The following is a 13213-nucleotide window of genomic DNA, read 5'->3' as shown; positions in this document are numbered from 1 at the left end:
TATTACTGCTAAACAGCATTGGTGAAATCATTATTGGAATGTGTGTCCAGTTCTGGTGTCCACACTTTAAAAAGGATATTGAAAAATTTGAAAGGGTTCAGAAGAGAGCTGCAAAAATGAGTCAAGGTGTGGAAAACTCACCATTCAGTGAAAGATTTAGGAAGCTCAATCTATTTAATTTATCAAAGGGAAGGTTAAGAGGTGACTTGATCACTTGTTAGTACCTGTAAAGGGCTCTTTATTCTAGCAGAGAAGACCAGAGGCTGCCTAAGAAACCTAAAATAGATTAATTCAGGCTATAGATAAACCACACATTTTTAAGTTTGGGTACTTAACTATTGGAACAGCTTATCAAGGGTTGTGGCTTCTCCATCACCTGAAGTCTTAAGTCAAAACTAGATGTCTTTGTAAAATAATATACTTCAGCTCAAACACTGGGTATTGACGTGGAGGAATTTCCGGATGAAATTCTTGGCTTGGTCAGATTAGATGGTTAAAATCATCACTTCTTTGCTTTAATGAATCTGTTCTTATGAGGGGACACAGATGCCCCTTCAATTTTTCTCACCTGGCTTTGAGGTGTTTGATGTGTTTCTCTTTCCCTTCTTTCCTTTTCCCTCCCATATTCTTTAGGTGGATTGAGGGAAGAGCCAAATATACCTTCACACCCCACACACCCCCCGCCCCACCTTTCACTCTTCCCAACCCCAGGTCTCGCGAAGCTTCTGCTGCTCTTTGAAGAAACTGGCTGCTTTTGCTGCTCTAAGGCTCCTATGGTAATACAAATAAATAGGCACTTTGGCTGCTCCATCTGCCTCACTCCTTGCTGACATACAAACATACCTTAGTAGGAATATGTGGCTTCCTTCCAGTGTAAATGTGGGGGGAAAGAAATGGTCAAATCCAGAATTACAGTTTTGACGACCAAAATTGGGCTCTTATTCACTCTTGATGTGTTAGTAAAAAATATTTTTAAAAGAATGGAGTCCAGCTGCACTTTAACTTAATACCTAACAAACATTTTTTAAATCCTTGCTAGGCCAGCCAGTCTTTTGAAAATGAGGATGCTGTTTATTAGTGACTTATCACTAACAATTTTGTCCTTGGATAAATGATTGCAATTTCCATTGAATTCAGTGAAGCTAAGGTCACATGCAAATCTTATTAATTGGATGGCTTACCAAAGCATTGTAACTTTTCATTTAAAGTCTGTGGTAGAGTTCTTAGATCAATTTTAACTTACAGTTTTAAAATAGTTTAGATTTTGTTTTACAAGTAGATTACTAACCATGCCCCTAATTCCAGCCTGTAAACTCTTGTGGTTTTACAGTCACACTTTTTTTTAAAGTATTTCTCTCCTCTGTTGCTATATGAAAGGCTCACACAAATAAGGGGGAAATATGACTAGCTACCTGACTCTGCAGAGGAAACAAACTGACTAGACTACTGTCAAAGGCACACAATAAAGTGTAATGAAATGAATAAATCTGCTATGTGATCTTAGGTGTTAATTGAAGCAATAGTAAATACAATATGTTGGCAGAAGTGTGGGGGTTTTGTTTTTAAGTTGACTTTCCTCTTAAAATAGTATGTTCTATTTAGTTTCCATTTTTGGACTTTGAAAAAGAAATCCTTGATCAGTTCTTTCAGTCTGCTTTAAAGCTTATAAGTTGTTTTGGAACTGGAGATAAGTGTTTTTCTTGCTTTATGTACACTGAATTGGCTTGTAATGAGAAGAGCAACACACTTAGTAGTATTGATTCACTATAGAGTAGCATTTGTTACAAAAATATATTTACTAGATAATTGTGATTCTTGTACACTAGCTGCACTTCTGTTCTAAATATCTAAACCATTGTGTCTGTTCCCACTTTAAAAAAAACCCTTCAGTATTTATATTGATAGAAATGCATGGTATGATTTGACAAATCCAAGTTTTAAGACTTTACTACATTGGAAATTTATTTCATTTCTGTACTTTAGAAGGTTTTAAGTACATTGAATTGTTTTTGTTCGGTCATGAAAAAATGTAGCTGTTGCGGCAGATGGAAATGAATCCTCTCCCCTCTGTCTCCCGAATTCTGTGTGAAATTTACTTTTCCAGTGGTAAAATTAAAAAAGCCACACTATTGAATATCTAGCCCATGGGTAGGCAACTTATGGCACACGTGCCAAAGGTGGCACGCGAGCTGATTTTCAATGGCACTCACACTACTCGGGTCCTGGTCACTGATCTGGGAGGCTCTGCATTTTAATTTAATTTTAAATGAAGCTTCTTAAACATTTTAAAAACCTTATTTACTTTACATACAACAATAGTTTAGTTATATATTATAGATTTATAGAAAGAAACCTTCTAAAAACGTTAAAATGTATTACTGGCGTGCGAAACGTTAAATTGGAGTGAATGAATGAAGACTCGGCATACCACTTCTGAAAGGTTGCTGACCCCTGATCTAGCCTCAGGTGTAGAGTGATCTGCAAACTGATTAGCTAAGCCAGGGAATTTGAAACCCCTGGGAGTGACAGTAGTACAAATTGTGAGTTATTGACCCCTAGTTATCAGTTCTGTTTGTTCCTCAGGAAGGTGAAGATCTGGCTTTCAAATTTCTGACATCTTGTTAGATTACTCATTCATACTTTTTGTAGATTTTTTTAACTTGTTTTTTCTCTTTTTGACCTTTACTTTGGATGTAAATGTGTCATCCAGCTAGGCTGTGCCTAATTGGTTGCCTGATTGCTTCCTTTTTAAAAAAAGGCTAGAACTCCATAAAATTTAGAGTTTGTGGGTAGAACATCACAAGGGTTAAACTATAGTAGTTAAAAAGGAGTGCGGGCAGTCACTAGGATTTTAGGGGGGGGGGGGGGGTTTTTTTTTAAAAAGTAGTGGGTTTATAGACGTGAGGAATCAGTAAAAATAACTTGCTTCTGAGCAGAATTTTTTTAGATGCAAATGGACAGGGACAAGTTTTGAAGAGAGACATATTTTAATATATCAAGGTTCATAAATAATTTAAATAACCACATAACATTGTAGACTTCTAGCTTATCGTACACTTTATCCTTCCATCCCTCCTGGTTTTGTCATGTCTACATTTTAAAAAAAGGTTCTCTGAGGTAGGGCAACCTTTCTTCGTTGTCTGTAAAGCACCTAACATGCTTCTGAGCACTGAATAAATCTAAAACAGTAGCAGCAAGTTTTTTATCCCCTTTTGATAAGCTGTATCTCAGAAGTTAAGCTGGTTCTTTTTGGATTTTACTTATCGTATCTGTTTAAAACCTTAAATTTTAATTTTGCAGAAATACAGCAAAGCAATTTTCTTTCTATGCAGTTTTCGATAGGTCTTTTATAATTTCTCAACAAACTTGATTGTGAAGCTTTGTTTTGGTGCAAATAACTCCATGTATATCAAACATGGCAAAGACAATTTCCAAAGTAAAGATTAAATTGTAATGATGAATATTTAAATTGCAGTGTTGAATACTTTCAGGGCCTTTTAGAGCAGTGGTTCTTAACCATGGGACCAGGACCCCCTTGGGGGCCACGAGCAGGTTTGTTGGGGGCCTCCAAGAAGGACCAGCATTAGACTCGCTGGGGCCCAGGGCAAAAAGCCGAAGCCCCACCGCATCGGGCTGAAGCCCAGGTCCCTGAGCCCCGCCACCTGGGGCTGAAGCCTGAGCAATGTAGCTTTGTGGGGGGCCCCTGTGGCATGGCGCCCCAGGCAATTGCCCTGCTTGCTACCCCCCAATGCTGGCCCTGGCTTTTATATGCAGAAAACCAGATATCGTGGCACAGGTGGGCCATGGAGTTTTTATAGCATGTTGCGGGGGGGGCTCAGAAAGAAAAAGGTTGAGAATCTCTGCTTTAGAGCATGTTTACACAGCCCACGACATCCAGAGCCTTCCATACTAGGTCAATAGACTTAGATAGTGGGGCTTGCACTAGTGGTCTAAAAATAGCTATGTAGATAGCGCTTTGAAGTTGCAGCTTGGGCTTTGAAGTCCACTCCACTCTAGGCTTCAGAGCCCAAGATCCAGCCTGAGCTGCAACTTCAGATTGCTTTTAGGAGTCCTCAGCTAACACAAGCTTTGAATTGTGAGGAAACTGAGGGAGAGTTGTGGCCACTTTGCCCTTTATGCCTTGTACAGTGGTATCAGGAGGCCCCAGGCCTCGATGCATGATCTCAAAGAACAGTGCTATTCAAAAACTCAGATCTCCCACCCATAAAGGTGCATGCCCACCAACAGAGGAATCCACGCTGACTAAAACATCTCGAACATCTCTTGGGTACTGAAATGCTTACCTCAGCTTATATATTAGAGTTCTTTAAAGATCAACCCGATCAGCTATAGGAAAGAGAACTGGATTTTTCTGTTTTAAACACTAGCAACTGACGTGTTTGCCAAACCCCAGCTGTATGTCTGTGCACGAGTCAAAATCCAACTTGATTTCTAGGCTGAATTTGAAAAGCTGAAAGTTAGAAAAATTATAGTTTGAGTGATAAACTGTGTGACTTGGATTTAGAAATGTTGAAACAGTGAAAATAAAAACCGGAAATGTAACTTTTACTCAATTTTCAGAGTATTATCCAAGTGTTTTTATAAAACTTCCCCCCCAAAACAGTGAAACACATAATTACTCTGTGCTCCTGAATGTACAGGATTTTGCACCCTAGCTCAGAGAGTATTTGTCTAAGAAAACACATTTTTTCATGGTCTATTGTATTTTTAGTGATTGCATTTTTTTCACTAAGCCAAATAAGTTGAAAAGCTCTTCATTCAAGTACATGTATAATAAAACTAAATCCAGGTGCATAAATTTTGCAGTGTTTTGACATCTTGCAGCCATAAACAGTTGCAGAGAAACTGTGTAGTACAGATCACGTTTACTTCTGCAGGGCATTTTATTTGCTTTAGTTTCAAAGTAATTTTTGCTAGAAAGTAATGCAAATTATTGTATTGAAGAGATTTTTAAGGCTTTATTAAAATTAATTTTCAACACTAGGCTATTACTCTAAAACTTTAATGCCCTTTCGCCATAAAATTGTGTGATCAGACTAGTACAGTCTGCTCTTTAATTTTATGTATAGTATTCAGAAGGCTGGAATTTTAACACTATTTTATTTTTCTGTTTTGCAGAATGTTTGATGTGGGAGGCCAGAGATCAGAGCGGAAGAAGTGGATTCATTGCTTTGAGGGAGTTACAGCAATAATCTTTTGTGTAGCGCTCAGTGATTATGACTTGGTCCTAGCAGAAGATGAGGAAATGGCAAGTAAACTAATCTTGAAGGAAGGGGGAGAAGAGGAAATAAAAACTAAATGATCTTGAAAGAAGTTAAACCCTTTATGAAAAGTGTGTGTGTCCTCTGTTTTCACAAGGAAGTAATTTCCACTTGCAAGTGTCCTGGTGGACAGTAGAAATGGTGAAGAAAATGCCATCTCTTTGAATATCACTGGCATAAGAAAATATCTAGAAAGAAATTCTTACTGAATACTTTTGTTTACAGGTAGCTGTTTTCCATGAAAGACATTCTATTTTTAAATTAGGTAACAGAGGTGAACACTTGTTTTAAATTGCATAGTAGGGGGTTAATAAGACAAATTTTGGTGATTCAAACAATTTTTAGTGGAAACCCATATGGCTTATTTAGACCACCACTTTGTCTTTTCCCTGTGTTTTCTTTCTTTTTTTTACCTAGTTTCCAGTCCTTCAATCTTCCTTTCTATATGTCTCTTTCTCTGATAATTTTCCCTGCATTTGCTGGTCTCCTCTAGCTATGTCTTCGTTTCTTTGGTTTTTCTTTCCAGCAACTCTTCTTTTCTCTTCTTTCAGGATCAGACTCCCCTAGCGAAAACAGACACAAACTAGCACCACTCTTTATTCATGGAGCTGACAAGAGTGATCCTAATCTGTGTTGCTCTCTAGCTGGCTTAATAAGTAAAGTACTTCTGTGGTGCTGACTCTCCTGTAGTCTGTAATTTGGAGGGTAAGGAAGTAGCCTTCAAATCAAGCCTAGGCAAATTGTGTCCCGGGTGGGTGGTAGTCTACTGGTGTAAACAGTTAAAAGCATGGCAGAGGAAAATGTTTGTGAGTAAAGCACTTTTTCATTTGATCTCCTGGTAACACTGGAGTACTTGACTATCTGGCAGGGCTGCCATATTTGATTTTTTAACTTCTTTAAGAGGAGTTATACAGTAATCAATTTCCACTTAAAGGTCACTGGCTTCCCTGGAATTCTTTTTCTTTATGACATTTGCAGTTATATACGGAAGAGTGACACTAAACTGTGCAATTGTTAGACATTCAATATTCAAAACTACAGTCATAAGTAAATGAAAAAATAAATAATTTACTCACCTGAACGCCGACACAATTATTATAGGAAATTGTGCTTTGATTATTTTGTTCTCTGTTTCATACAGCATTAGGGTAGGGTTCTGGGATTCAATATACAAAAAGACTTTTACAGGAGATTTTATTACTCGATTAGAAGAGTTTCACTATATCAAACAGGTATATGTTTCCTCATTTCATTACTATTGAAAAGGATAATGGAGGGTAGGCTGAAGTATCTTCTTTTCAATTGCAGAATCGGATGCATGAAAGCATGAAATTGTTTGACAGCATCTGCAACAATAAATGGTTTACAGACACTTCTATTATTCTTTTCCTAAACAAGAAGGATCTCTTTGAAGAAAAAATCAAAAGGAGTCCCCTCACTATTTGCTACCCTGAATATGCAGGTATTCTGCTACTTACGTGGGAAGTCAAGTCACTTCAGTTTTGGAATCTTATTACTGGTTTTATGATGCATGAACCAGTAAGAAACAGTTTAATCTGGAATCAAAGTTGTGTCTGTAGCTAGCAGTTAGGGGAGATTGTTTTTTAGTTGTAAACTGAGCCAATTTCATATGGAAGTTGAGTAACAAAAACATGAAACTTCACTATGCCACTTTTAGTCACTTTAAAGTATGTGCCAAATCCTGCTCTCCTTACTTACATGAGTAGTCCCAGCTGAGTCAATAGAACAATGAATATGAGTAAGGCTAAGAGAATTTAGCCTTATAACTGCTCATTGTAGAGCAGGAATGCTCCTGTTAGACCTGTACTCACTATCTCTGAGCTGCGAGCATTGACAGCCTGAAAAATCACAACCAGGTCTAAACATATTCCAAAATATAGTTAACTGAAGCTCAAAGATACGAAAAACTGTACATATAAGGGGAGAAAACTGTCCCAAACTTGTAACCGCTTACAAAATGGCAACTCTGATAGTCTTTCCAACATAGATGTATTGTAAGATGATGGTTTGAGGACATAGTTGGACAATTACTAACATTAAACAAGAATTTTAAATATTTAACTGTAATCAAAAGTATTGTTACATTCATGGTTTATTGAAAGCTGATGTCAAACATCTTTTCAAATACATGGAATGTTTGGAAACACTGAGGGAGAATCCACACAAATAATTGGTTCATTGTTCAGTATTTAAAGTGTTTAAACGTTCTTCGTGGTGAGATCCTTTCCAATTTATTCTGCTTAGGCTCTTCCTGTACTCCATTTTGCTCCAAATCGTAGGATTTTCTCCTAAAGAGGTTTAGGGCATTTAGATTTTTTTAAACACATTGGAAGGAAAAACATGGTATGCAAGAATTCTTTAGGAAGAGAGGATGATGTAATTCAGCAGTGGTCTGTATTTAGATTTCTACTACCTATTGGTAGATTTATATAATTATATGAAATTCTATCATTCTGTTGTGCAGAGAATACTTACTTGAAAAAATGTAATTAAAACTGGGAGAAAAGGGGGAATAGGCCAAATACAAATTTAGGCAGGTGGAGATGGAAGAAAGCTCCATGAAAAAGAAAAGTGAGTGTAAACAAAAATAGATGGAATGGGGGAAGGATTTTTTTAGTTTTGTTTTGTTTTGCTTCCCTCAGTATTTATTTTCCTTAGTGTTTAATCTGAAAACATGAACAAACAATTCCATGGAAACAAAACATCATTTCTATTTGCAGAGCAGTTATAGCTCTTTAATAACCTGATCAACCTCCCATTGAAGTCAAGGGTAAAACTTCCAAGTAAGTGGGAGTTGGATTGAGTCCATAGCCTTCTATATATATCTATATCTATAGATAGATATAGATATAGATAGATCGATATAGATAGATATATAAAACTTAAAGCATTAATAATCCAGTATGTTTTACCACCAGCAAGTTTTATACTTAAAACAGTAGTTGTGAGGTTACTTAAAACTGCATACAATTCTTCCATTTTTTTAAAGAAACTGTCCAGCAGTTTTAAAAAAAATAGTTCATGGCTTCCTTCAAAGTGTATAGTATTCATTGCTGCTTAAGCCTTGTCTACACTACAGGGGAAGATCGATCTAAGTTACGCAACTTCAGCTACGCGAATAACATAGCTGAAGTCGACGTATTTAGATCTACTTACCGCAGGGTCCACACTATGTGATGTTGACTGGAGACGCTTTCCCATTGACTCCCCTTACGCTTCTCGTTCAGGTGGAGTACAGGAGTCGACGGAAGAGCGATCGACGGTCAATTTAGAGGGTCTTCACTAGACCCACTAAATCAACCGCCAATGCATCAGTCGTCGCATGTCGAACCCCCGGTAAGTGTAGACAAGCCCTTAGTCTGAAATTTAGTGTTTATTGATCAACTTTTTCCCTTCCTTCAGGATCCAACACTTATGAAGAGGCAGCTGCATACATCCAGTGTCAATTTGAAGATCTGAACAAGAGAAAGGACACGAAGGAAATCTATACTCACTTCACATGTGCCACAGATACCAAGAACGTGCAGTTTGTTTTTGATGCTGTAACTGACGTCATCATAAAAAATAATCTAAAAGACTGTGGCCTCTTCTAAGGCTTTGCATTCAATGGTAATTGTGTTCCTTGACCAGAATGAGAAATAGAACTTTTCATCATTTTGTATATATCTCGGTAATATAAAGCATTTGTACATGTACATAGGAATCTAATTCTCTTGATCTTTATTTTTAGATTTGAAGAATGACTTCACAAACTCCTAACCTGATGGGGTTTCAAGAAGAAAGAAGTACAAAACAATTTGTGCTGAATAACAGACCAGTACTGTACTTGCCTGTTTTAACAGCTTTATTTATGTTTGTCTTGTAAATTTAAATAATTAAATATTAGGTAACAATGAAAAGTATCTTGATTGTATGTATGCTTGTAATTGTAGGAATGTTATTTGTATGAACATTGAACAGAATATTTTAATAACTTGATTTGTGTTCCAAAGTTTTCACGTTTTATGAGAATGCTCTTAAGGAGGGTAAATTTTTTTTATGTTTTTTTTTTTGCCTTTTTTGTCTTAAATATGCATGCTGACTTATTAGGTTTTGTTTGCATAACCAAGTGTTACAGGCTTCTTGGTAGTCTAAAATAATCTTATGCTTGCTCAGCTTTAAAGGGACACTGTGAATTCAAGTTTGTCCCTAACCTTTAGGTTTTGAAAAAGCTCTTAAAAATTTCAAGGCTAATGAAAGTTTTCTTTGATTTATTAGAATTCCAGTGGAAACAATTGATTACAAATAAACTTTTGCTTGCAATCTTTTCAGCCCAAACATTACAACACTGAGAAACTGAAACTGGATTAGTTAATTTTCATTGCCAAGCTGATGGAAATGTAAAAAGAAATTATTAGGATCAATAACAGAGATAAAATTTTTAAAATGTATTTTGTCTATTTATCTTCTTTCTCCTGTGAGTGACAAAACTCTCCTTGCTCTTGTAAAAGCCAGTGGCAAAACTTGAGAACAAGAAGACTTGTTTTCTTTTCATTCCATGGATTTAGAATCAGGCTCCTAATGTGTTGCTATTAATTGTAGGTAAGAAAACCAGTTCTACAAATTGATAGTCATGAAAACATCAGACACTACCAAAAAGCCATGCACAGTGATATTAAAGATAGTACAGATATTTTCTGTTGCAAATATAAAGAAAATCTTCACTATCTCTGATCTCCGTATGAGGTAATTATTTGCTAATGTTGACTTTTAATGGTGTACACTTGTGTGATTTTTTTTTTTTAAATTGACAGTGTCCCTTTAAATAATATTGCATAGAATTTCTTTTCAGTTAATTTTACCTTTCATTGTATTATTTACTATGTTAGGGGTATATTGTGCATTGCCTTATGGGTAGTGCCAAAACTGATTTTTATACATTTGAAACTGAAATAAGCTTTTATTTTGTAAATAAGTTCTTAGATGGTTGTCCTGAGCATTTTGGTCACCTAAGAAATGTAATCACAACAAATTTAGAAATATTACTTTCTATAATTGTTGGAACATTGTTTGTAACTACCGTACTACTTTGTCCAAGACGAGAACACCTCTGAAACTGTTGCTAGTTTTCCATATTTTCTTACAGATTCATATGCTTAGAAGTGTTCATTCTAAATGTCTAACTAGAGTTATTTTAAAGCATTAACTCATTTTTGGTTGTGTGTATTCTTGGTTTAAGGCTGTCAAATGGCCTTGAAATAGTTCTTATCTCAGCTCTTTTCATTCTTGGAATTTTCCATTATTTGCTATGGAATTTCTAAATGTTTTCAAATGAGAAGTTAAAACAAAGGAGCAGTAATATTAGTTTATTAATGATGGAGGTTGTTGAAAATGTTCACACAGAACAAGCTCTTTTATTTAGTAATTATGGTAAACAGTTTACATCTTGGACTGCTTTGATTTGTGCATTATGCTGCAGTCACAACTGATTTTATGTAACATTGAAATATTTTGTGACTATTTAACTTGTTGTCTTTGTACTTAATGTAAAAAAAAATTGGGATTAATCAAAAATTACTGAAAATTTGTCTAAATTCTTTGTGCCTTGCCTAAGAGAAATGTTTTTCATTAAATTTACTGATGGAAGACGTGCTGCATCCACTTTGTGAAGATAGTGAATAAAAATGAAAAGAAATGAAATTGTGAGTAAGTTCACATGAGTGTATGTAAGTAAAATAAAAATGAGCACACATTGATGACCATTACCGATGGATTCCTGAATTTTATCCTGTATAATTTACTAACATCCTAATAAAATTGAGATTTTTTTTTTAAAAGATGAAGTATAATTCTTTCCTGAAATATGTACACTGTTTTTTGTCCTGTGCTAAACAAGTGCATTGAAAATATATCTGCTCATGAGCTCTTCCATTCCAGACTGATGGACTTTCCTCTTTTGACTTGAGTTGGCAGCTGGACAAATTTCCATGAAGACTCTCCTTGCCGCCGCCGCCTCCCCCTCGCCCCCCCCCGCCCTCTCCTGGAACTGATATTGGTTCTATGGTGGGAATCTCACAGGTCTGTCTTACATTTATGGAATGGTGTATACAAAATAAGCTGTTCTTTTTCATGCATTTTAAGGCCTAAAGGGACCGTTATGAAGATCTAGCCTGATCTGTATAGCACAAGCCATGGTATTTCACCAATAATTACTACATCAAGTTCATAACTTCTGGTTGATCTAGAGCATATCTTTTAGAAAGTCATCCAATCTCAAAGACTTCAAATGATGGAGAATCCTCCAATCCCATGAGCTTTATCTTCCAGCCTATTGGAGGGTGTTATGCCTTGTCAAATATAAAGAACTATCTACTAACAAATTGTCTCCCTATAATCTCATTAATGCGATATACACAGGTCATGTCACCTCACTTCTTGGTATTTCCCTACTCATATATCCAAAGACAGTGCTAGCCCTCGTAGCCATAGCATCATGCAGGAAGCGTGTATGCAGATAGTTAATTATCATGACATCCGTCACTTTATAAGAACATAAGAACAGCCATACTGGGTCAGATCAAAGGTCCATCTAGCCCAGTAGCCTGTCTTCTGACAGTGGCCAATGCCAGGTGCCCCAGAGGGAATGAACAGAACAGGTAATCATCAAGTGGCCCATTCCCAGCTTCTGGCAAACAGGCTAGGGACACTTTCAGAGTTGCCGGTTTCCAGAATAGAGTCAAAATTACACCAACTTGTGACACCAACACCAAAATGTCTGTGAGCCACCAAAATGACATCAACTTGTGATACCAACACCTTTGACAACTGAAATTGTAGCTTCCCTCTAATACGGAACAAAGAACTTCATTAGATCAGAAAAGTGGTATCCTTGAAGTTACTGGATCTGTCTGCCTTTTTCTCTCTGCTTCACTGTAACGCTACAGCCTAGAACCTTCCTCAGTCCACCTCTTATCCAGCTCCCTGCGACAGTTTTAAAGAAACAGCACACCTCTCCTCCGTCTTGTGTGTGTTTTACATTTCACCATAAATGACCAATTTATTAAGATTTTTAATGGAACCAGAGACATGCCTAGTGATACTAAGGGTACTCTATCCCAACATTAACTACCTCTTATGTGAGGTTGTTTGCATGTGTATGATTTATCAATTATGGCTATAGCCCCTAGAAATAAATTAATCTAGCCAATTTAAAAACTACAAGAATACTGAGAGAAGGTCTTTGTGCTTTTGAAATGTTCAGCATCTTTTGCTAAGAGTACAAAGGATCATAGAGATAAACTTGCAAGGTGTGAATCTGTTGGCTCCACACCAGATAAAAGCCTATCACATATGACTTGGAAGTATCTTCTTTGAGCATTTGTCCACATGGATATCACTGTAGGTGTGTGAGCCAAGAATCTTTTAGCCAGAAGTGTCCATTGGGGCTATGCATGCATGCTGCTTACCCTCACACCCCCTACAGCAAGGGTAAAAAGGACAGAGCAGTCTCAACCACCAGGTCCTTTTCATTGCCCATGCTAGCGAGTCAGAGCCCAGGGTGGCCGCCAGCTTCCCCATAGTTCTTAGATTCAGAATTAGTTTTGATAAGTTTTATTTTTTTTCTTTTAAATATCAGTCTGAGTCTGGCTGAGAATAGGTTTCTCGGCTTTAAAATATGCCCTGCCTGCAAGATATCTATGCTTGCCAATGATGCACATACAAAATGTTTTGTTTAGGGGAGTCTATCTCTGAGTGTGCCATTTGTAATTTTTTCTGAGCTCCCACAAAGGGGTCATCATGCCCATTAACGTTATTTCTAATGGAAAGTTCATTGTGTAGTGTAGATTCTGAGGTTCCCCCTCAAAAGCAGTCTGCTCCGGCTTCAAAAGCAGTTTCAAAGTGTCATCTATCTTTCGTGACTGGCATTACTT

At 36.8% G+C, this 13213-nt stretch overlaps 1 protein-coding gene across 1 annotated transcript in view; it reads left to right on the top strand.

Moving 5' to 3' along the window:
- Positions 1–11099, top strand: part of GNAI1 (G protein subunit alpha i1) — a 56841-nt gene extending 45742 nt beyond the window's left edge. The window contains exons 6-9 of the mRNA XM_024194451.3: positions 5140–5269; positions 6591–6744; positions 8706–8912; positions 9034–11099. Of these exons, the coding sequence (XP_024050219.1) occupies positions 5140–5269; positions 6591–6744; positions 8706–8896 (475 nt within the window). The 3' untranslated portion in view covers positions 8897–8912; positions 9034–11099. The remainder of the gene's footprint in view (positions 1–5139; positions 5270–6590; positions 6745–8705; positions 8913–9033) is intronic.
- Positions 11100–13213: the final 2114 nt, after the last annotated feature.

Source organism: Terrapene carolina, unplaced genomic scaffold (assembly GCF_002925995.2).
Source record: "Terrapene carolina triunguis isolate 2854851 unplaced genomic scaffold, T_m_triunguis-2.0 Scaffold68, whole genome shotgun sequence".
Taxonomy (NCBI): domain Eukaryota; kingdom Metazoa; phylum Chordata; order Testudines; family Emydidae; genus Terrapene; species Terrapene triunguis.
This window is presented reverse-complemented; position numbering and strand designations above follow the sequence as displayed.